Source organism: Oreochromis niloticus, linkage group LG17, assembly GCF_001858045.2.
Source record: "Oreochromis niloticus isolate F11D_XX linkage group LG17, O_niloticus_UMD_NMBU, whole genome shotgun sequence".
NCBI lineage: Eukaryota > Metazoa > Chordata > Actinopteri > Cichliformes > Cichlidae > Oreochromis > Oreochromis niloticus.
The window spans coordinates 2,590,726-2,615,668 of NC_031981.2; the positions used below are offsets into that span (position 1 = coordinate 2,590,726).

At 42.1% G+C, this 24,943-nt stretch overlaps 1 protein-coding gene and 1 long non-coding RNA gene across 3 annotated transcripts; one reads left to right on the forward strand and one right to left on the reverse strand.

The window, feature by feature from the left end:
• Window positions 1-8,343: 8,343 nt before the first annotated feature.
• On the reverse strand, window positions 8,344-11,246 carry LOC112842711 (uncharacterized). The gene is made up of 2 exons (XR_003214686.1): window positions 10,501-11,246; window positions 8,344-10,403 (listed from the first exon to the last, which is right to left on the reverse strand). It is a non-coding gene; the product is annotated as an uncharacterized LOC112842711 (long non-coding RNA).
• Window positions 11,247-11,559: 313 nt separating this feature from the next.
• Window positions 11,560-23,536, forward strand: ivns1abpa (influenza virus NS1A binding protein a). Of its 2 annotated transcripts, none has more exons than XM_003445118.3 (15): window positions 11,560-11,758; window positions 16,121-16,410; window positions 16,605-16,738; window positions 16,988-17,157; window positions 17,251-17,326; window positions 17,432-17,605; window positions 18,392-18,517; window positions 19,979-20,089; window positions 20,615-20,756; window positions 20,875-21,099; window positions 21,284-21,405; window positions 21,630-21,756; window positions 21,851-21,982; window positions 22,069-22,242; window positions 22,335-23,536. In XM_003445118.3, the coding sequence occupies exons 3-15, from the start codon at window positions 16,628-16,630 to the stop codon at window positions 22,595-22,597; spliced, it is 1,953 nt and encodes a 650-aa protein (XP_003445166.1). In that variant the 5' UTR covers window positions 11,560-11,758; window positions 16,121-16,410; window positions 16,605-16,627; the 3' UTR covers window positions 22,598-23,536. The 2 variants fall into 2 exon arrangements, with proteins under 2 accessions (XP_003445166.1, XP_005451894.1); XM_005451837.4 differs by lacking the exon at window positions 11,560-11,758 and adding an exon at window positions 15,621-15,750.
• Window positions 23,537-24,943: the final 1,407 nt, after the last annotated feature.

The window sequence follows — 24,943 nt, forward strand, 5'->3', positions numbered from 1 at the left end:
GAGAAAAATCCAGATTTTAATGATCCAGTCATGAGTTTTCACCACATAGTTTCATACTTCCTCTGAACAGAAGGATCCTCTGTGCTAAACAAAATGATGGTGACATCCAACTCATCGTGTCTCCCATTTTGCTGGTTTTTGCATCAGTATTGTTATTTTTAAATGCCTCACCTATTATAACACACATACACTGGGATCTTGGCCCCATAATTGCTTCACATCCATCCTTTAGGCTGTTTTAATGCATGTTCAGCTACAGAGGAACTGGATCATTTCCAGGCAAAAAATACACAACTCATAATCACACACACACAAACTCAGGACACATCTTCACCACTGCATGCTGTTTTAAAAACAAATTTATGTTCCAGCCCTGCCTTCCTCTGTGGTACCAACAAAACTCACGTGGACATGCTTCAGATTACTAATATAATTCACCATGGAAACACAAACACACCAAGCGAAGGCTTCTGAGGCAGATTTAACTGTGGGCAGAGGTGGTCACAAGGTCACTGCAGGTTTTCCTATATGAGAGAAAGTGTGTGTGTGTTTGCTGTATGTGTGGCGTGGAGCAGGTGACCTTTTGTTGTTGCTTTTCTAAATGAAAAAATTTATTTAAGATACATAATAGTCCGCAAAGCGCTGACAACAATGCCAGCTCGGTGACCTTGGTAATCAGTGAAACACAAGCAGGCACTACAGAAATGTCTGAGCGTGTCGCACGTGTCCCAGATTGTAAGACATGTGACACGAGAAGCACTAAAGGTGTATTATGCTCATTTACATTTTGGGTATGTCTCCTCATTATAACACCATTATGGGTCAGGACATATTTGCCTTCCCCAAGGACATGATGTTGTCACAATTTATCTGACTGCAGGATTATGCAAAAACTACCATGACAATCTTCATGAAAGTCAGCTGAGAGGTGCAGCATGGACACAGGAAAAATCCACCGAATCATTCATTCGATTGAAGTTGAAAAAGTTTTCTCAAATGACGTATGAAAGACTCGAGCCCCCTTTGCAACCCTATACTGGAGGCCACACAGGCCTAGAAACTGGTCGCTAAAGTCCTGGCAACTCAAAATCTTTGCAACCTCTAACAACCACCAAACAGCTGTGATTCAAATTTTTATTTGCTCGGTTTGGCATGAAGGAATAAATATTTAGTAAACGGTGAAGACCAAGGAGTCTCTAGGACTGTGTGACTCGACTTAACTAAAATATGATGGTACCCGGACTCAGGACCCTGTGTTTTTGGAAAGCACAACTAATTTTGCGGCCAGCATTAGGAGACTCTACGATAAGCAAACCTGCCAATGGAGCTGCCTACAGCTGGCCAATAAAAATAACGCAATTTTAAGGCCTTTTTGTATCGGCTTAACTATTCAGACCCAGAAAAACATCTGTCTTTTATTTACAGTCTGTGCAAAACACACACTAACTGCATCCTTGCTTCTGTGTGTACATCAAACTAAGCTATTATTACTTTATCTGTCAACCGCAGTTGCTTGAGTTGGCGATCTGCTGCTATAGTAACCACTAACCAGTTTTGCAGTACAGTTTGCAGCTTTGACCAAACAAATGTTTCTAACAATCTAGATCTTTATCTTCTCCTCTGAGTGGAGCATTTCCTGCAGGCAATATTTTTACAGTGAAAGATATTTTGAGTTGTTAATTATTTATTTGCTTATAAATAAATAAATAAATAATGAAGCTAAAAGTTATCTAATTAAGTTTTCTGGTATAACAACTAAACATCATCATTCTATAGTATCTGTATGTCATAGTTTCCATTCCAGCTTTGAAGGTGACCCGCTGCCTTAATATTTGAATGTGTGCAGTGCAGAGTGTGTATCCACATGCTGGGTGAGGGCACAAGGTAGGAGCTTACCTGTCTCAATGTGAAATCCCTACCTCTTTGTGTTTGGGTTATGTAATGTGCATAAATACCTAGTTTACTGGGTTAAATATTATTAAAATAGCCTGCCCTGTATAGGCCCAGGAGAGCTGGTGTAGTCAGAAGGAAAACTCCAGTTTCAGTTCAGTGAACACAAGAAGTGTTACTTGATTTCTTCGATACTAACCAAAGTGGTCACAACGGAAAAACTGCTGCAATACTGTTTAGTTAAACTCCCTATTATTGAACTAAAGAAGGCAACGACCTCAGAAACTCGTCCTCAACCTTAAAGTGTTTTTATTTACAGTGTCATTTATTTAGCGTGAAAAGAGCAAGGTCACACCTTTAGGAAGGATTCTAGGAAGTGGGTGACTGGAGTTTTGGGCAAAACACAAACTCGTGGACAAAATACAAACGCTGTTCTTCACTTCTAATGTGTGACAGTGGCAATATAAACACAGAACTGGGTCACAATATGGCACTGAAAGAGCTACATTACTAACACACCCACACAAAGGGTCAGAGCTGATGTTAGGAAATGTAATGTTGAAATGTTTTGACAGAGGTTAAACTGGAAGAGGCAGCATTTGTTTAGTGTTACAATAAAGCTTTTACACTATAATACCCGAATGTTTTAGTAGTTATTTAAGCCAAAATGCTGTGATAATTATCAGTATTGTCACTATGTTTTCAATGTTGCCTTTTTTGTTGCTGTTTTATTTTCTATTTATTGCTCATTGGTTGGTTAATCTCTGCTGACTGTATAATGCATTGCCCCTGGGCAATAATAAAGATATCCCTTACACTTGATCCTCGATTAAAATATTTGTACCGACGTCGTATTTATTTTCACATTTAATGCTATCCACAGCAACTGTGATGAGTCAGTTCCCGACGTAAATATTATGGTCTGCCATGGCAGAACGCGCCTGCTTGCATCTGCTGCTGGCGCCATAACAAAACAAATCACGTGCAGCAATGATAAAACATAACAACAAGGAAGTGACAAGCAAATTTCCCACTACATGAGAACATTCCTTACTTTCCATGCGTAAGAGAAACGCAAACACAGCACCGCCACCGGTGCCTCGTGTTGTGTGTGGGCCGGATGAATTACATGAAAGATCAACGGTACTTTTTACCTATAAATAGTTAGGAGCAGGTTTCCAAGAAAATGCTGAAAGCTCTAGATGATAGAGCTCTAAATGCAGACTGTGTCTCTCCTTTAACGTACACATTAGTGAAAGCCAGAAAGAGAAGAAGGAGCACACATCCATGCATTAGCACCGCAGTCTCGCTCCATTAGTTTACCCTTTCGAGCCCGCACTCTGTATGTGCCACGGCCTCTCTTGTTACAGCACTCCTCAGCTGGATATGTAATTCAATATGATGTACTTGCCCAGTTAATCCCCCATTTATTTTAACAGATAAGGCTGTGAAAGAAGATTACAAGCACTTACTGCAAAAATCCATTTGACATCTGAGTCTCATTCATTCTGTCTGTTAACATGAAAAAACTCAACACTTTCCTGATAGAGTGAAACATCTGAACAAAACACCGAGATGGAGACTTTACAAGACATAGTCTAACCTAGATTTCCTGTCTCACTTTACTTGGTTTTGAGCTCGTGTTTGAACTCTTTGTCCGACGTTAATCGGTGCAGAATCTAAACCATTTATTTATTGGTTCTTTAAGCTGCTCGGCTCGCATAGATATGGTTCAATCTGAAGTGCAACAGCACTTAAAACCACTTTATGAATGCAATTAGACTGTAAAATGTAACAGTGCAAACAAGGCTTGAGCTTTTATTGCACTGGGTGCGCTGGATGCTTTGTGGACTCATGAGTGGCTTTCTGCAAATAATAAAGTACTGCAAGTACTGCGAGACGGGAAGTTTAAGCTGCCAAATAAACTCCGGTTATAACTGGATACATATTACTGGGGTCAAAATGATGTAAGATCTCTTCTTTGGAAGCAGACTGGTTAATAGTTGATTGATTACAAAGATTATAACTGATACCCTGCGGCCACTGTGCGTGTCTATGTGTGTACTCGGATGTGTCTGCGTTTTTTCAATGTTTGCCCACATGCCACGGCGCTTTTCGCCACTCGCTGAAGTTTGACCGATGATATTTGTAGGTCGCATTTTATGTCCGCCTGCTTTAGAGCTAACTGCCTTAATAGGTCTAACACAGAGACGTCTTATTGCAGCATCAGCAGCTCTGGTTGGGGGCTGGTTGACCTACTGCCCTAAGCAGCGGAAAATTCCCTTTCCTCAAGTGTGAACAGAATAATGATTAACTGCGTGCACGGTGCAATCCAGGTTCCCTCAATCGTCATAGTTATTCAGATTCATTTTCTGCTGCGGAAGGTAAACATGTCTCTGTGTTGCTACTTAAGCAGTTCATTTGTATGGAAATGTTTGAAGGGAACAAGATTAGAAAGTACTGATAAATGATGCTGAGGGGAGAGAGAGGGCTTTAAGGCGAAGGTGCCTTTCAAACGTTCACCTTGGCCTCAGAAACACCCCATCACAGGCATCACTGCTCTAATGTGTATCATCCTCAAAGGGGATATGCTGCTAACTAGCTCATTATGTAAACCACGGTGTGATGAGCTGACCACTGGTATGCAACTAATTGGCTTTTGCTGGCAGCTTCTCTCAACGCCCCACTGACAGTATGGGTGGGATGTGTTAAGAAGAAAGACTCATTTCTTATGATTTTAGAAGCTTTTGAGGACTGCTGTATTTTATAATGCACAATGGAGCTGTCATGTTTATATATTTTGGGTTTTGTGTGCTCACCTCATTCTGCTGTGTGTCCTTAAATAACAACAAAACCCGGATGAAACTACTGTGCATGTAGGACTTCAAAGAACTGTAGCCTTGTTACGTGAATTTCATAATAAATAGACATTAAAGCCAGATTTTCTTCTTTTTTTTTGGCTCCTCCAGTATTGACTACAGGTTTTCATGGTATGGCTCCAGTACTGATGTTTGTTGTAAAATTCCCTGAATCATAGCATGCTTGCTCCGAACTCTGTTTTTTTTTAAAATTTATTTATTTATTTATTTTAATAAAATATTGATGTTTTATGAGTTCAGCTGAGATAATCCCATCTTAACAGTCATGAGGAACAGACATGAGAGCTCTGTGAGAGACGGCACCGATTAAAAATACCAGCTAGAGGAATACAGAGTAGAAAGGATGACTGAGGTTATTTATGTGTTTCAAAGAAATGAGGATCTAAATGTCTGTGCCCTGGGCATGAGCTTTGTCACAGAAAGAGAGGAGGGGAAAATTTGTGGCTAAAATAAGATTTTTATTTTTATTTTTTTAAAAAGGGAGGAACAGAGGGGGAAGGAGCAGGCAGTGTTTGGAATGATCTAAAACAAACTGTCACATGTGAGTCTACAGATTTGCATGGTTTTAAACTGGTACCATATAAGGTCACAGGAGCCTTACAAGCAATCAAATGTTGACTCAGTCATTTATGTAACATTCAAATTGCTCTGCACACAGATTTCTGCCACAGTTGCACCAATCGAACCTCAGAGGTTGATGTGATTTTCTCCCAAGTCACCGACTATTTGAAGGGATCTCCTGACTGATGGTTTTTTGGGTCGTGAAGTCGAGTAGTTGGATTCTTGACTTCTTGACTTAAAAACAAAGCACACAAAAAAGGTGAGCAGAAGCACCTTTTCATGCATGCTATAGGACATCTTTTGATTGGACGGTTGCTGGTTCAATAGCTGCTCCAGTCTCCATTCCAAATATCCCTGAGCAAGATGCCAAGTTGCTCTCTGATAGACAGGTATGTTTTGTGTGACTCCAGAGAGAAATAAGAGTGATTTTAATGAATTAGATTAGAAAACACGGGCTAAAACGGTTGCTTCAGGGTTATATATTTATTTACAACCCATACAGTCTTTCATTCCCACAAAATCCTCCTTGTGCATGTTTGTTTTTGTATGTGGTTCTAATTTCACAAGACTGACTCACTTCCTTGTGTGGGAAATGTTGGAAGTGGAAAAGTGAGAGTCATGTTACTACACTGAAGCATGTGAGTTGTTTTGTATATATCCATGGGTCAAAAAGCCTGAGGCTCCTCCCCCTGTAAACAGTGGCTCATTTCAGTGGGTAAAAAAAAAAGTCGTTTACTACAACGATGCTTTGTGTGTCATCGTCAACAATACGTTTAATAAGTAAGAGCTGGATGGTGACTATGAGCTTCTGTTGATAATTATGAAGAAGTAGTTTCATGAGAGGCAGAAGAGACACTCACTGACTCACTTGCCACTGTTTCAACATAGAGGTCAAAGGGCAGGAGATGATGCCGCTCAGGTTCAAGGTTCATGACCGCTGTAACATAGCTAACATACCACAGTCATACATCAGTGTCTAAATATTTCTAATGTGGTGACTTTTGGTCAGTTGTGCCACTCACATAGTCACCGTGATTACATGGAAAGTACGGGAGGTTAAAATGAATTTCAGCTTTGTTATCTAACATACTGTTTGTCAGGGATGTCAAACTGGCCCAGACCGAGGAAACACCCCTATCTGTCGGTGTAAAGATGTTTAACTGCACAATTAATGTAAGAAAAACTGCTATTTCAATAGTACATCTATGTTTTTTCTAGATGGCAAAGAAATGCTGTTGTAGAAATGAGCTTAAATTGTAACATAGAGGTTAAATTCTTACATTTTAACAAATAAATGTGTAAAATTACAGAAAAGGTTCTGGTAGCCTCTTGTCCAGAAAGTCTTTTGTTAATTCACCTTTAAAATTTGCACAGCAGTGAAAAAAAGTAAGACGTTTCTGTCATTAAATTACTTTTAGATGCATGAAGGAGCGTTTCCGCAGGTCCTTCCTCCCTGCAGCTGTCAGACTGTACAATCAGAACTGCTCCCAACAATCACAGATGTTTACATCAGCGCTGTAACTGCAATAAGTTAATCAACCGATTCGCACTACAACCTGGTTTACCTCTTATCTGTAGTTATTTATATTTAATTTAATAACTGTACAGTACTCTGTTTATAGTAACCATTGTCCTTAATGTAAATATGTAAGAAAAAATTGTGTATGTTTCTGTTCTGTGTCCTGTGTACTGTTTGTTTGTATATGTGTCTTTCTGGCTGCTGTTACAACCAAATTTCCCCTTGTGGGACAATTAAAGGATTATTCTATTCTATTCTATTCTTCTATTCTATTCTATTCTATTCTATTCTATTCTATTCTATTCTATTCTATTCTACTTATTTACCTTGGTGTGGGGGAGGGGAGGTCTTTATCAGCAGGAAAAGATATAAAACGCCCTCCATTTACATTTTCCAGATCAGAGTCTTTGCTGATGCAAACGGTCCTCAGCTGTAGCAAAGCAAAACCTACCTGCAACGTCACCATCACAAACTGAGGTTTTAGTTCTTTCATTTGGAGAAAGCACAACATATCCAGCAAGTATTGGAAAACCTGTCACAGAAATATTCCATTGGATTTAATTGCATTACACTGAGTGTCTTCTTTGAGAGAACAACACTGCTTTAAAAAAAGAAAACTAAAATATCTGCATTAACACAAGATTACAGTGTGGAGTTTTAGGAAATGAATGCAGGTGACTCTCAACACAGAGGGACACAGAATGCACACAATCAAATCTAACCTTTGACCCACTGAAAACTCACTTTTTTTTGCCAATATCTTCAGCCCGTCATCAAATTTAAGCTGTTGAGTTTCGCAGTTTATCTACTTTATCAGAGGACTGTGTGACTCCAGCTCACGTGGCACTGTTCTCCTTTTCCAGTGCCCAGAGGGTGAAGGGTTAGGACGGTGTTAGCAACAAAACTCTACATTTTGCACAGTTTAATGACTCTGAAAGGCACACTTACTTTTGATGCTCCAACTACAATTTACCACAATGACAGAAGAACTGAAGCACGTTAAATCTGGGGGAATGATATAGTCGGTATACTAAGAAAAATAGAGAGCTCGCTATAATAAATGAGTCCGCATCATATTTTGCAAAATGAGACAGCAGCAAATGGTTGGTAAGACCACAGCTGGCACGAAGCTGTTTGCGTTCAAAAGAAGTTTTCACGTGGCAAATTTTGAAAGTTTCCAAACACTGCAGAGCCTCTCTAAACTCCTGACAGGACTTCATCTTCCTGCTTGTATTCAACTTCACACACGCAAGGATCAGACACGTGCTACAGCCGGGCTCAGATACCTAAAATATTCATAGTGTCCTTGTCAGAACACATTTATGCGGCTCCACTGAACAAATCTCTGTAGAAAGAACGGGCGCCAAGATGACTCAGTGAAATAAGGGCTGCGTCCGTTATGCTGGCATTGTAAAACAGGCAATAAATACTTAAAATTATTATTTTGGACTTGATTCAATAATTAATGATAACACATCAGAGATAAAATGCATCTTCACGACAAAGTAATATCTTTTTTATAAATGCCATATACACAAGACAAAGTAACACAAAATAAGAAATACTATTAGTAACAAGTACTGCTGCAAAAGAGAAGAGCAGTGACATTTGGAGATTAGCTGAGAGGAATTATACAGCACAGAGATGCAGCTTTATCTGTTTTACAGTGAAGAATGACAGATAACCACATAAATACATCTGGATTACATAAAGTCGTCATTGTTTCACTTGTGTTTTTGAAAATGTGCGCTTGCTTGCTACAGTAAAGCAACCACAGAAGGACCTTTCATGAAGTGGATGTATAGGATACAATCACTTTTTAAACGATCACATTTGCAACTGGTGTAATTACTGTCATGTAAAAAAGCTTTTGCAGGACTCTTTGCAGTCCTGTGAAAAACTAAGTACACCCCGTGATCCAATAACTGTTAGCAACCACTTTTTGCAGCAATAACATGAAGTAATCATTTTCTATGTGACTTCATCGGTCCGTCACATTATTGTTGAGGACTCTTGGCCCACTTTACTTTACAGCGTTGCTCTCTTACGTACAGCTGTCGAGGTCTCACCGCAGCATTTCAATCAAGTTGAAATCTGGACTTTGACATCTTGGTTCTTTTCCCCCTCCTGTCATTAGATTTGCTGTTGTGCTTCAGATCATTGTCCCGTTGCATGATCCAGTTCAGGCCAAGCTTTAGCTGTCAGACAGATGGCTTCACATGAGACTCTAACATACTTTGGTAAACAGAAGAGTTCATGGTCAGTGACTGCAAGGTGCTCCAGTCCTGTGACTGCAAAGCAAGCTCAGATCATCACTTCTCCATCTTCCCTTTTCAACCTCTTCTCTCTAAAAAAACATCTCATACTTGTTCAGGTTTATCTAATTTTGCTGTCATGAACTTGAACATTTAACATGCTAACTGAGGCCTACAGCCAAGAAATGTAGCTCTTGGCTGTTTTTGCTATTTCTGAACAGCTGTGCTAATATACACTTGAATGCTCCAGACCAGCAAGCTGCCAGAACGTCTGCTTTTATAGAGATGTCACTCGTGCTGAGGATCAGTTAATCAATGCATTTAATTAGCAGCATCCAGCTGCAACCTACAACCTTAATTCTTAATTGGAAGCTGTAAGGGTGCCCTTAGTTTTTCACAGGATGCTCTGCAGTGCTCATAAGGTGTTCTTTTATCTGTATTTCTTGACTGCCCTTGAGGCTGCACTGCTAACAGCTGGGATTTTAAGCTTTCCATCTGGTTAAAGTTTCATGTGCTGTTTGGGTTGATGTTGTAGCTTTGATCATTTATTTCTAGAGTCGATTTTATTTTGTTCATTCTGATAAAAGGCATTGTAATAATAAAGTGCCATGGACACTTAAAATATAAGTCACACTGCAAACTAACACTTCAGAAATGACTACAGCTTTTATACAGTCTTAACCAAAACAGAATATTTTAAATACAAGGTTTTGGGTTGTTTTTTTAATATCGGGGATGTTTTGGAAATGTATACCTCTGGCTACTCATTTTTCTTCTTTCAAGCCAGCTGCTAAAAACACCTCCTTAAGAAACTAACAAATTGTTTGGATTCTTTGGCTGCTTTCCAGTTATAATCGCTCTGTGTCTGAAGCTCCAGGCACTGTGTTGCCTGCCAAGGGATCTTCATTCTCTATTCCACACGGGCATGAAAGTGATTTTGCAAATAGAAAGCTTACAGTGAGCACAGCATGTGTCTTAATGCATGCTCAATCATCCAGGCAAGGAAATCCCAAAAAGTTGATTCTGTTCATCTGGACGTTGCGTTTTCAGTGGGAGAAACTGAAAACTGGCCATAGGTGTGAATGGTTGACTGTCTCTCTTTGTTAGGATGGAATTCAAACATTTAGGCTACTTTAACTTAAGTGTTTTAAGTGTTTTAACAGTGACAGGGAGAAATGTATCAGTGATGCATGAAGGTCACGTTGTTCTGTTAGATCTTTGGTGCTTTGATTTTGGATTTGCTTGGTTTCCTTAGCTGTCTGTGGAGAAGCGCTTCTTCTGCAGCCCAGAGAGACATCACTGCAAAAACATACAGAGGTCAAATATTATACAGGCTCCATCTTTGTCATTCACTCATTTATTTTCTTGAACATTAGCCAGCAATAACTTATCTCACCTTGTCAGGAATGTTAACCTACATGGATGGAAGTACCACGTGTTGTGGTAATAATACCAGTACAAGAGCTGTTATGAATAGACTATGCTGTGTTGATACCTTATATGTGATGGCTAAACCCTGAAAGTGGCTCTTATCGCTGCGGTTACCAACACATGCTCTGCAGACAAATAGACATGCTCACAGTGCAGATACTGACTGACTGACTGACACGTGGTTATGGAAGTGATTCCTATCCTCTAATCTAATTACTGACGCACTGAGTTTGTACTAAGCTCCATTCAGTCACAGCAGGTGAATGGGCTCTTCTACAATGACGTCCTTGCAGTAGCAGCCACGGTTTAGTTTGGATGTTCCTTTTTAATGGACATCACTTGTGGTAATTGTTAGAGCTTGCTGTCATGACTCATAGGATCAGTATATGAGTAATAGCAAGTACATTTTGGCAGGTGCATTCAAAAGACAGAGAAGATAAAAGACTATCCTATTCAAACAGGACACTATAAGGTCAATTTAATCTTGTTTCACTGTAGATATTTTACTACTTTCTCTGTTTTGCTGATATCGGGCTATCGGAAGTGCTTCCACTGGATGAAAGAGGTTTAGATAAAAGTAGGAAAAACCACTGGCGAATCAATGAAATGAACGAATTTTTTTCCATGATAATCATATGAGGAGTGGTATATACTGTAAGGTGATGCAATTTTCAGGAAATTTCATTAACAAAGGTCATCATCTCCATAGCAACCACACTGAAAAGTTGCTTAAAAATACCTTAAACGCAACAGTTAATTATAATCGAGGAATGAGCCTTTTTAAAAGAGTTTTTAGGACTAGTTATTAAAGAAATATTAAACTGAAAATGTTTCATGAATAAATTAATAATGAATAAATAAAATACAAATAAATAAAACCGTCTTTCTCAAAATGTTTCTAATAATCCACCGTGCTTTGCTACAACCTGGATTTCATCATTTTCAGAGTGGGCGATAAGGACCGCCCACTGTCGGTGACGCAGGGGGCGGAGTGGCGGTTCTCGGGAGCGCGCGTTCTCATTTTAGCGCTGCTCGGCCATTCTGGCACAGAGACAGTCGAAGTTTGACTGTGTGTCGACGGACCTTTACAGAGGAAGAAAAGACCTATCGTTGGCTCCATACGCCGTGCCTGTAGCCGCGTTGCGTTTTTTCTCCAGCTCGACTCCACCAAGTCTGAATTCGCATTAAATATGTCTCACATCATTTGTTATCAAACGCCTCAGGTAAGACTGTTCTCTCTCTTAAAAATATTTCAGAGATGAACTGATGTTGCTTGATGGCTTCGACGTGTAGTTAGCTGTTAACGCGTGGAGAAGCCGTTGTGTGGGTTATTGGGCGCTAGCACGGTCGTAAAACAACTGTTAGATGTGTATTTTGGAGCTTAAAATAAATGGTAATTTTCGCATTTATCGGGTTTGTGTGACAACCGCTGGAAATGCCGCGCAATGCTCCCTCGTAGCGGAGAGTCGCGGACAATTTACCCCAGCCGCAGCTTTCAGGTTAGCGTTACTGATGACTGCAATAGGCTAACACTGACCGGTAACAGAAGAGTATTATTATTTTAGATGTAATTACTGAATAAAACACAGTGTCTGAATTTATTGCTGGTGTAGCTGCCCCGTGGTTACCGAGCTAGGAAGCAGGTTGCTAGCTTAAAAAAGGGCTAACATAGGCTAACTTGCGCTTCCCTCGGATCCATCTCTCCATGACTTGCTAGCTGCTCATTCCACCTGCATGCCTGGGTCGCGTAAATGCAGAGGTATTTGTATCGTCTTCCTTTACAATCTTTGGCGAAAAAATCGATTTAAACTAATCTGGTACTTCGGGGCGGGGGGGTCGGTCCCTTTCCTGACTCAATTTCCGGTGGCGGGATTGTATTTAGAGTGGCTATAGGACTTCTGGATCATCGCCAGACATCATGGCCCTGGTGGTGGTTTCCTCTCGCCAGAGGAGAGAAGTAGGAGGGAAGGAGAGGGGGGTTATTGAATGGCACTGCATAATAGCGACGAGACAAACATACGTACTTTAAATGAAATTGCAAGATTTACCTGTCGAAAAATAGTAGGTAGGGTGGGACACGCTGTCCTTTACTGACCCTTCATGTAGTTTAGCCACATTTTGTGGGCTGTGACCAGTCTTGCCACAGTACTGATGCCCCGTGATTGCCACTGGGCCTTATTGATTACCCTTGATCGTTTTCTCTAGTTAAGGAAGTTAAAACGATTGGGTGTCTAGCGTCTCATTGGCTGCATGCTGCCTAACGCCATGGTAGTATTTGACCTACTGTGCTGTTAATCGGTTTCTGAAGCTAACAGTCACGTGGAAAATTCCCTAGTAACACACTGATTTAATGAAAGAGCTAAAAATAAACATTTAACGGGTTCCTTAATGTATGTCCGGTATGTGATGAGTGGAGTGTGTACTTATATATGCAGTCTGATCAGTTGTGCTCACACGCATTAGTGCTTTTATTTGCAGACATGTTATTTTAATGAGATGGCCAGTAGTTGACTTGGGGGTTGGTTTGCTCCTTACATGCATTTGACGGCCTCCTCACCTTGTAGCTTATTGGAATGGATTTCAACTACAGACATGTTCCAGCGTATGAATTACTGTGTTTTAATAAGCTACAGAGGCAGCTGGGTGTATACTGCTTTTTGTTATTGTTGTTCACCCTTATTAGATTCCCTTTGCGACGTGTTACAGGCGGTAAATTTCCACACGGTGAAAACTGGGTGTAATATTAAGCAGTGCCTCTCTTCACCACAAGAGGGCTGCCTAACAAGCATTGATTGTTCAGCTTTCCTACCAGCATTCTTTGTGCCTGTGTAATCAGATGGAAAAACGGAGAGAGGATTCATTCAGAGCTGTCCTCTGTGACAAAGTTGTGAACAGTGTCACTCTTTCTCTTCCAGGCTATTGTTCTCCCTCCTTTGTTTAGTGGCTTTCAAGCCTGCCTGTACATCAACATTTGAAGCTCATCAACCATGCGCCCCCAACCCCGCTTCTTATTTTACTGCTTGCTCAGTGTCTGATGTGATACAGGTTTTGATCATGACTTGTGCTCGCACAAGTGCCCCAAAGAACAGCCACAGGCAACAATTTCATACACAGTCTGTCAAGCCTGATACAATAAACATTGGCTGGTTCCCAGAATAACTGTGTCAGTGGTTTAAAATTATCCAAATACACCAGGTCCTTGTGTCAGGAAAGCTGGGTTTAAGATGGAAACTCTGTTAAAGAACTATCTGGAAAGTTGAAGGTGTGGTTTTGGCTGCCAGAGTTTTGGGTGAAGTGCTTGGTGGGAAAAAGGGAAGGGAAACGAGGCAATATGCCAGTGTGGTGGACCCGGGCCTGTGGAGGAGTTCACAGCATTTGTTCCTTCTCAGGGAGTCTTTTGCCAGATGTTGCGTAACGACTCAAAAATAGGTCAACGTACCCTCCGTCCACACGCAGACGGGCTGAATTATAGCTTTCTGTGCCAGTCTCGCTGTGCGTGCTGTTCATTGCATTGTAAAAAGCCTATTTTCTAGAATGTGCCACCGAGCTTTGCTTTCTTCAATGTGTGCTTTGGCACACATTATTGGCAGGTTCACACATTTGCCAATTAGCTGTCTTTCCCAAAAGCAAAACAGTTGTGCAACATGGCACATCTTGACGCTTTCTGGCTTTAATTTTTATACCGCACGCAAGTAGCATCACTGCAGCACTTGCAAAAAAAATAAAGCCAGTAGTGACTGACAAGTAGTGTAATGCTTTTTCAGAAAATGCATTGATTTTTAAATCATGATCATTTTCTCCCTCAGACTTGGAATTGTCCCAATCCTCTCCCTGTGCATTTATTCATGTCCCTTTGTGGACATGTGGAGGTAAAGAAACTGTTGGGTTCAGCCTGAAGCACAGTAATCCCATCTTAAAATAGATCCTTCTTCCGTTACTTGCTTATAAAACTGCTAACAGTATGGTTATGAGTTTAGTAGGTCACTGGATTTGAGTATTTTTACTTTGCTGATCTGGCACAGTACATGTGTGTACTTGGTCTGCGAGTGTGATTGTAAATGATATTGGATAGAAGTTTAAGATTGATTCATGTATTGATACTGTTTTTATTGATCCTTTTCTAATGTTGCAATAAAAACAGACATGCACTTCATTCAAAGTTTGCTTTTTTAAAAACATTTATTTTGCCAGCTGAGTACAAATGAATAGTTTGTCCTTCTTTTTTTTCCTTTATTACAAATGTGTCATTCACACATGACCTTGGCTTGGAAAGAATGTGTTTGTTTCCTCCGAACTATCTGACAGCGGATAACATGGTTGTTATTTCAGCAGCGGCTTACAAAGACCATGCTGTTTGTCTGCCTCATTGTCAGTCTGGTCTTTTGCTGCGTCTTTATCGGGTTAGCAGTGAAGTCAAACGTAGAACAGCTGTATTTTAGCTGGGTGTCTGAAAAGGGCACACGGTCCTAGAGTCGTGTGTGTCTTTTTTGAGAATAGGGCTGCAGTAATCTGCTACGGGGGGTTTGGAAGGTACAAAAAAAATCCACCCAATGAAAATGACAGGTGCATTGCATGTGTACCACTTGGTTAGGTCGACGGCTTTTTAAATGAGATAATTCTGCATGTAAGCTGGAGTCTTGTATAAACTGTGGGTGCCCACAAATGCCTTGCCATTTGGTGCACCTGCTGTGGTCCGTCTTGCCCTCTCTCCCCATGTGGTTTAGTAATAAAACACAATTTTATTTATTTTTACTGAGCTTCAGTCTGCAGGTGGCAGAATGGTGAGTTGGTTAGCCACAGGATTGGACCAGCTGTGTTTACTTCTGTTAAAATCTTTTTGGTAAACTGAGATAATCTTGTGTTTCGGGGTCAGTTTAGGAATCCGTCGGTTTACTGTTTGTTGAAATCTGAACTCGTTTTTAAATATTGGATCGAAATGTCTGACGGGGAGGATCTTTACTGGGTGTGATGAGATTTGTAGGTGGGGTTGTGCACTAGGGTTACATGGCATATGAAGCTCCACATGTCACAAGTTGTTTCCTCCTGCATTTTCCTTATAGGTCAGTGCCTGATTATAAAGGTTCCTACAGGGAGGAGCTAGGCGAGTAGGCCTGTCATATAACATAGAGCTGATGGAGCCTTGCCTCGGAGAGAAGGGGAGATGAAGCTGAAGGCATGAAATGGATTAAATGGTCTTGCTTGGCCTTATCAGCAGGTGTGGAGATTTAAAGAGCCAAATGGAGTGTTGCAAGGGAGGAGTATGTGGTGCTTGGCTGCCAGTGCTGCAGGCTTCATGCTTTACAGGATATTGAGATAAAATTCTGAATTCCAGTTTCTTAAATGTGATGGGATCAAGTGGTCTGATTTATCTCTTGTTGAATTTTGTAAGCAGTCTATTGAGGAAAACTGAGCTCTGCTGCATGCTTGTTTGTTTCCAAAGAGAAGGGAGTGGAGCGCTCACTTTCTTACCACGTGGAACTGACTCATGCTCACATTGCCTGAATGCCAAGAACATGCAGCATCCATTTAAAAACTAAGCAAGAACTTAACTCCCTGCTTTCCTTCTCCCTTTTTTCCCCATCCAGGTTATAATGTGCAACAAACACAGAATAAGTACTACTCTATAGCCAACGGGATACCAAGGACTCGATTGCAGTCGCTTCAAGCCTGATAGTTTGTCCTTGTGGCTGCTTCCCCTCTCCATTCTGCTCAGTGGTCAGCTGGCAGTTCTTCTGACAACTTCCCGTCCCTCTCCTTGGGTGAAGAAGACTTAGTTCTCCCAGCGATCTTAGTCTGCTTTGCCTGGTGCCTACGTTTGTTTCCTGTTCTGCTCTCAGCAGTGGTGCTTCCCTGGATTTGTATTATTCTCTATTAGGTAAGACGACGACTAATGCAAGGATTATAATTGACAGTGCACGTTGCAGACGCCTAATCCTAATCCTGTGTAGTCGTCAATGAAATAAGCCAGCGTTTATGATCCTGCATATCTGAAAGCATGTCTCACACTGCAGAAGATATTTATTAGTGCTTGACTAAATGCATATTTTTTTGTGTTCTCTTTTTCCTTAGATAATTTGTCAAAATTTTCCAAGATGATTCAAAACGGTTATTTGATCTTTGAGGATGAAAGTTTCCTGGACTCTACCGTGGCCAAAATGAATGCCCTGAGGAAAAACGGGCAGTTCTGTGATGTTAGGCTGCAGGTATGGTTTATTGCAGAAACACTTGCATGGTCCAATGCACATTCTCAGAAAAGCCACAGAGTTATTCTGTGAACTAATAAGAGCTGAGGTGCAGCAGGGTGTACTATAGAGGACAAATGACCATTTACTCCACGGATTAACCTTTAAATACATGTAGTAAAAAAACTTAATTGTTTCTCATTTTTAACTTTATTAGTTTTGACCCACTGATCTTTTATGCATTGAGTGACCTTTCTCTTTATTGCCCAGGTGTGTGGTCACGAACTCATGGCCCACCGTGCAGTTCTGGCTTGCTGCAGTCCCTACCTGTTTGAGATCTTTAACAGTGACATCGAGTCTCACGGAGTCTCGCATGTCACTTTTGAGGACTTGGACCCAGAGGCTGTGGAGATCTTGCTAAACTACGCCTATACTGCCCAGTCAGTAGCAACTCTGACCTTTGACCCTTATTCCCATCTCTTTATGATTCTTAGCCTTTGGTTGATAACCGTTTTGTGTGTTCTGTGTACTAGACTCAAGGCAGACAAGGAGCTGGTCAAGGAAGTTTACTCTGCAGCCAAAAGGTTCAAAATGGAGCGAGTCAAACAGGTATGTTTTTCCTCATTGGCCTGATTCATCACAATTTTCTCCCCCATCATCCTTAAAAGGGTTATTTCCTCAGTTATTAATCCCAATATGTTCCGCTCACTTCAGATTTGTGGCGACTACCTGCTGTCTAAATTGGATTCCCAGAATGCCATCTCCTTTCGAAACTTTGCCAGCTCCATGGGAGATGCTAGATTTTTGTCCCAGGTAGATGCCTTCATCCAAGACCATCTACTGGACGTGTCTGAACAGGAGGACTTCCTTAAACTTCCCCGCCTTAAGGTACTGTCATAAAGGATCACACATGTAGTTAAATATTAGTTAAGTATTTATTTATTGACTGTTTATAAAGTGCATTTGAGCCATTCTGTAACGAAGAAGTGATGCATTGTCAGCTTCCATTAACAGTCTTATATCTCTGTAGCTATAGTTAGTGCTGGAGGTCTTAGTGAAATAACTCAGGATTAAGGTTTACATTTGAACCTTTCTGACTCTAACGCAAGATTAACAATACTTATGGTATGAGCGTGTGCCCTTTAATCGTTACACTCAAATCCTGTTGAGTGTGGGGGACTTGAAGCACAGCAGGCTAACGTGAGGCTTTTGTTCATACTGCACTGAATGAACCCCGTGGTTGAGAGTCAAAGTGAGCCTCTCCATTTTTGTAAGGTGGGAATATAAACCTGTATGTGATTTCCTTTGTAGGATTGCATTATGCTGAGAGAAGAGCTGAAATTGACATTTTAGTTTGACAAAGCCTTAAAGAAACATGAATGTCTTATCCTAAGAAAAGCCACATTATTCTTCTTAGTCACAATTATTGGACTTCTTATTTAGCTTCAACCACAAGCTTCAATGGTTTTATAATTGATGAGGTGATTCCCAAACATCTTAATATCCTGTGATTTCACCGTGATGGCAAATTATGGCAAGGTAAAATGCTAATCATTCAGTAAGACGAGGTTCCCAACTATGCAGTAAAGGTCGTGGTATTCATTTTCTGTTACGCGCTCACTTTATTTCTGCCGTGCACACCTCCTGTTTCACCTCCTCGCTCTGTGTTTACAGTTGGAGGTAATGCTAGAAGACAACCTGACCCTGCCCAGCAATGGCAAGCTCTACTCGAAGGTTCTCAACTGGGTGCAGCGTAGCCTGTGGGAGAACGGTGACCAACTGGAACGACTGATGGAGGAGGTCAGTATCCGGGTGTGCCGTCTCAGCTCTCATACTAATCTGCATTCTTGCCTTCCCCCTTCCCCTCCCTCTTAACTCCTCCTGTTTTTGACATTAAGAAGTCATTAAGGAGGCTGAAGTAGAAATGGCATGCCATTTTCATGCTGTTCTATCAGCATTGTTCTTTTTTTGTTCCCTCTGATTTGTTGAAGTGTTTGCAGTAAGAAACTCTGTACCCCTGAACCCTACTACAAATTAGAGGTGAGCCCAAAAGAGCTGCTGTCTGCTCTTGTCTTTATATTTTTGGTTTGTTTGTTTTTCCAATATTCTCTTTTGGGTATGTGGTTGGTTTACATTCAACCCCATCTGAGTATTACAGTGCTCCTCTCCTCCTATGAACACACACGCACACAAAGGTCTGACCCTTGATTCTGCTTTTTCACTTTTTGCTATCTGAACAGGTGCACGTTTGTTGCTGCAGCACTAACAGGCACTCCTCCCCGTTGATTTATATCTCCTGTAGGTTTATTAGCAGCAGCAGGAGACCAGACTGAGGAGCCAGGACTGAGCCACCAGGGTAATGAGTCAGAGAAAAGGGAGGAGAGGAGCACAACTGCCCCTCAGCAGCTTCTCTTTGCAGCCAAACAACACTGTGTCCCCATCTGTCCATGGCATACATGCACATGAATCCCATTTCCACATTTATCAGAACACATGGTTCATCATCTCCCTTGCAAGCGATACATGCAATTGAATACCCCGTTACTGCACAGTAAATTCCATCTATCCACTGACACAAACCGCTCAAACTGCACATAAATTAACGTTAAACTTTTCTAAAATACACACATCTCACATCAGTCCTTTGCCATTTTTAATTTGCCCTAAAGATGGGCGGCTGAGTGACTCCAGCAGCTTCAACAGAATACATCTGACTGCTTGCGTCTCCTGGTGGATTTAATCTGTTATGTCCCAGCAAAGTTGTTTTCCCTACACTGTTGTTAGGCATCTGGATTTGCCTTCCCGTTGTGGCTGCTGTCACAGTAACAACTTCAACTAGAGGCTGAATTTTGAAGTAGCCGATGTGGGAAGTGTGCCACATGCAGCTCCTCTTCTTCATTCTTCACAGAAGATCTTTCCAGATGGAGCTTCGCATTTTATTATTTTTTTTTTTTTTACCAACTCCCTTTGTTCATAGATGGAAATTAAGGAGACGCACTGTCACGTTCGGCTTATATCTTCTTGAGCTTGAACGCCTAACACACTCTGTGCAGTGCTGGTGGTATGTGTGTCTTTAAAGGAAGCCTTTCTATTCAAACAGCAGAAGATCCAGGTCTCTGTCCCTCCCCCCTCTCCTCTTTACAGCACTGCCTCTCCTCCCCCTTCTTTTTTTTTTTTTTTCCCCCTCCCCCTTATAAGGGGCTCTCAGTGTGTTGCCATGGAGACAGCCACATGGGTGTGTTGTTCCTGTTTGTCTTTCAGGTGCAAACGCTGTACTACTCACCTGACCATAAGCTGGTGGATGGAGGGCTGGTGATTGAGGGGCACAGTGAGGTGTTTGGTGGCGAGGAGGACCACCTTCAGTTTGTGCAGGTACTCAACAGCTTGTGCCTGGCTTCACCGCCTCTACCACACTTTGCTTGGCAGCGTGCGGCATACAGCTTGTGCCTGACCATGCATAAAAGAACTACATGGTCCCTTTCTGGCTAAAAGTATATATGGCTCATTTGTACCATAATTTAGCCACAGTGTAAGAGCTAATGTAACGTAGAACATGACCAACGATGCCGGCTGGCAGTGCTGTTGAGCATATGTTAAAACCGCATTTTGTTTAGTAAGCTAATCTCAGCCAGCTGAGCGTGGACAGTTGCTGTTTGAGGTTTTTTTTTATCAGCCTCCTTTAAATCGTGTTGTGTTCTGACACTGCTGTAGTAGCTGCTGTAGCTGGCTTCAGATATGGGGGGGTGAGATTTTGGTACTTGTTCAGGCAAGATCATGCTACGTCTACGTTAGAGCAGCTGGATCAAAGAGTAGGCTGGGATGGAATTGGCTGGCGTTGGCCACTGTTGGGGCCTGTGGTGCAAGCTTGGTTTCTGTAGCTGCAATATACTCTTGCAGAAGAAACCTGTACGGGAGAGCGACCAGCGACAGATGAGCTGCAGCTCTTCAGGAAGCCTGTCTCCCTCCAACCAAGCAGCAAACGCCCCAAAGCAGACAGCCAGGAGAGAGTGGAAATACATCGCCTCTGAGAAGACCGCAAGTAAGTCCATTAACCTGTGCAAGCAGAAAAAAACTTCCCTTTGGGTGGAATAAACACCACATGCTGTACATGGAAAACAAACTTTTTGTTGCCTAACCATCCCTAATCTTACTCCTAGACAACAACTACTTGTGTCTGGCTGTGCTGGACGGTGTGCTGTGTGTGATCTTCTTGCACGGTCGCAACAGCCCTCAGACATCTCCCTCTGCCACGCCCTGCTTGATGAAGAGCCTCAGCTTCGAGGCCCAGCCAGAAGAGCTTGAAGAGCAGCCGCTCTCACCCATGCATTATGCTCGCTCTGGCCTGGGCACCGCAGCCTTGAATGGAAAATTCATTGCAGCAGGTTGGCAAATCATCCATTAGCCTTACTGCTTTCTCTTTTGGTGGGGTGTGTATTTGTAGGTTATAGTGCAGCACAGACAGACGTACACACTTTGTTCTCACTGGACATGTGGGTTTTGCGCTGATTAATATTTTGGTTTATATAAGGGAGTTCTTGACCGTGGTGCCGCTTTGTGTTCCTGCAGGGGGCTACAACAGAGAGGAGTGTCTGAGGACTGTCGAGTGTTACGACCCCAAGGAGGACCGCTGGACTTTCATCGCACCCATGCGGACTCCGAGGGCTCGTTTCCAGATGGCCGTGCTCATGGTAGAGTTTTAGCATTTATCTTATGTTAGATTTATTTGTTCTGGATTACAGTGACATTTTAATATCCGCCCGGGAGTGTAGCTGCACCTGTTCAAACAGGTTTAGTTGTCCTGTTTAAGTATTTCTCTACTCCTCTTGTTCAAATATGTTTGTTACATTTCTGTTAGTAGGTACTTAATGTTGCAAAAATTAGAAGTGTGAAAGGGTCTATTGACCTCTTACAGGGTCAGCTTTACGTGATTGGAGGTTCAAACGGACATTCTGATGAGCTGAGCTCCGGGGAGAAATACGATCCACGCACTGATGAGTGGACTCAAGTACCAGAGCTGAGGACGAATCGCTGCAACGCAGGTCGGTCCACTGTGCATTCATGTCATTTTTCCTTGTCTAGAAAAAATGTCTCACGTCTTCAATGATGGTTCAACTCATCGCTGTCATCTCTTAGGTGTCTGCTCCTTGAACAACAAACTCTATGTTGTGGGAGGGTCTGATCCCTGCGGGCAGAAGGGTCTGAAGAACTGTGACGCTTTTGACCCTGTGGCCAAAACCTGGACCAACTGTGCCTCCCTCAACATCAGTGTGTATCCACAGTGGATTTTGTGACTCTTTTTGCAGCCTAAGTTGAGATGAAAAGCTGTATTCATTGAGCAAATATGATTTCAGGGAGGCACCAGGCAGCAGTGTGCGAGTTGGACGGCTTCATGTACGCGATCGGAGGGGCAGAGTCGTGGAATTGCCTGAATACCGTGGAGCGCTACAACCCCGAGAACAACACCTGGACTCTGATAGCCCCCATGAATGTGGCTCGCAGAGGGGCCGCCGTTGCTGTTCATGCAGGTGAGTCCACGGATACGAAAAGCTAGATTCCTTTCAGACTGAACCGTTCTTGGTCAGACTTCCCTGACCTTGGCATCTCTGGCTCTCGACAGGCAAACTGTTTGTTGTCGGTGGCTTCGACGGCACTCATGCTCTTCGCTGCGTGGAGATGTACGACCCTGCCCGCAACGATTGGAAGATGCTGGGCAGCATGACCTCGTCTCGCAGCAATGCAGGCGTGGCCATGCTGGGCGACACCATCTACGCCGTGGGCGGCTTCGACGGAAACGAGTTTCTTAACACGGTGGAGGTATACAACCCCGAGACGGACGAGTGGTACGACTGCGCCAAAGCCCCGTCTCCCCTCTCTGACTGAAGAGGGAAGACCGGGAGGAGGGAGAGCAGGGGATTGGAGTTTCACAGTGCTTCACCTATTATTATTTTCCCCCCAAACTAACAGGCTTAGTGACGTAATCGTGTTTCGTGATGATCTGTGTGTATGAGCGGATACGTGTGGGGGTGGGGGGACGTTGGGGCGAGGGGTCTTCAGTGAAGATCGACTTATATGTAGGTAGGGGTGGGGGGGTGGGGGGGTTGTTGCCCAAAGCAACATGACGCCTTTGCATATTGCATACAATGGTTTTTGTGCTGTATATATTTAGTTTCTTCCTCATTTCTGTCATATGCCAACACATTTAGTGCTTCTTTTTCCCCCTTACATTTCAAAGGTTTGTCACTTTTGAGGTTTTCACAGAAGCGTTCTACTTTTGGTTACTGAAAAGGTGGCTGTATGGAGTGGTGATGTTTTTATTTAAGAATATTTCTGTTGGGGGAAATGTAATTTTGCTCACACATTTAAAGGTCAGTAGTTTGAAGCCTTACTCAAAAGTGCGAGTAGATAAACACCTATCATGGCTTTTTGTGTCATTTTAAACCAGCTGGATTGCTTTTTGGATCTTAAACGATGGCCTTTTTTATATTTTTTTATACACTGCTGATTTACCAGTTTAAAGATAAAAAAAATAGTAGTAGTAGCAGACAGCTTCAGTCATTGAATCTAACCAGTGCCAGATTTAGTTGCATTCTCGTGCACACACCACACACGCACAAACCATGCTTCTGCTAACTACATTTGTTTTTGTGACTTAAGAAATTGATGTATGTAGACATGCAGTTTACTAAAAATCTTTTTTTTTTTTTTTTTTTCCGTCTTGGGTTTCAAAGTGTCAGGCATTGGCAGATTCTTCTGGAAGGATTGTTAGAGCAAGAAAATGACCACATTTGTAACATTTCTTAATAAATCATTTAAACCAGATTCTTTTGGCGTGGTGTGTCATGATTTGAGATGAAACATCAGTTTGCAAATTCTGACATTAATCAACTAATTAACACAAAGTATCACACCTGTATCGTTTTTAAGTGATGACTCGGCAGGTGACCCTAACTTTTGCTGCCACCTCATCTTCCTCTTGTTCTGCTCCTGAATAATTCCTGTGTCCTGTTCACTGCTTTCACTGCTACCATTTTCCACGGTGACTACCACACTAAGCCAGTTTTTCCCCCTCCCAAGTGTATTTTAGTGGAGATTATGCTAAGCTGGCTAGCAGACATCAGCAGGAAGGGATGACGACAGTCATTCTGGATAGTGGAAGTGTTGAAAGGGGACTGCGTGACCTCACATCACTGGCTGGCTGCCTGCCGGAGCTGGTTTAATCCCTGCCCTGCACTCAATTCACAACTTGGTCACTGATAAGCTGTATGGACATACCTGACAGTGTGGTGGGGGAAAAATGGGCCAGTATAAGTTTGTCTGGCCAAACATTTTGCCCTTGCGTTGTAAAGTGGGACCATGACTAAAGAGCTGAGAGCATCGACATGTGTTGAGGCATTTTAAATTCTTACCTGATCATTTACAATTATAACTTTGATACATACAAAATGAAAGAAACGAATTAGGTCACAGCGAGGTCCCTCGACAGCTACATGAGTTTAAGTTTAAATTAAAGAACACTAAAACAAATGCTCTGTACATTTTTCTAAATGACTGAGCTGAGACGGGAAGTTGGGATCCTCTGTGGTCCTCATTACCCGTCCTTTCGCCGTCTTCTTCCACCTCTCCCTGCATGACGTCTGATGCTTCAGCCTCTCCTTGTGTCACACTACCAGCAGGTGTATTCTAAGCCTGTCTGCTGGCATCACAGGCATATAATCCCCTTAGTCACCCTTCACACGCACGACCACGCTCGGGCTGACTATCACAGCAGCGCTCTGCATGGCCAAACACTACCTCGGTTAAAAAAAAAAAAAACGTGACTAGTGATTCAAATCCAAGCAACAGCAAACAAACTGCATATTAAGTTTAGATGTCAAAATGGGCTCTAAAAAAGCATGCATTGAACAATCTCAGCATTCATAAAAAGAATGTTGTTTTTTGGATGTAACCTGAGCTCTCTGAGCCTCGCGGTGAAAACAGTACTTTTCTATCTGTTCACTGACCTGCTGGTTTATCATGAAAGGGGTTTTTGTCCTGATCGCTGTGTCAGCCTAAAATCTACATTAAAGAATTATCTCCGGGCTCCAGCTTCATACTGAATGAGAGTGGCATCGATGTGAGTTAAACAACGTAACGTAAGAAGCTGTCAGGTAATCAGAAATGATTTAAAAACAAACCTCTAAATAAATACAGGCCTTTTAATAACAAATGGTACATATTTTATTTTTA

What these genes read in the sequence shown, in the direction of transcription:
- ivns1abpa (XM_003445118.3), top strand. Translation starts at nt 16,628, where the DNA reads ATGATTCAAAACGGTTATTTGATCTTTGAGGATGAAAGTTTCCTGGAC. An exon ending in ACCACCTTCAGTTTGTGCAG is followed by an intron (nt 20,090 to 20,614) that starts GTACTCAACAGC and finishes ATACTCTTGCAG; the next exon opens with AAGAAACCTGTACGGGAGAG. An exon ending in CTGTGCCTCCCTCAACATCA is followed by an intron (nt 21,983 to 22,068) that starts GTGTGTATCCAC and finishes ATATGATTTCAG; the next exon opens with GGAGGCACCAGGCAGCAGTG.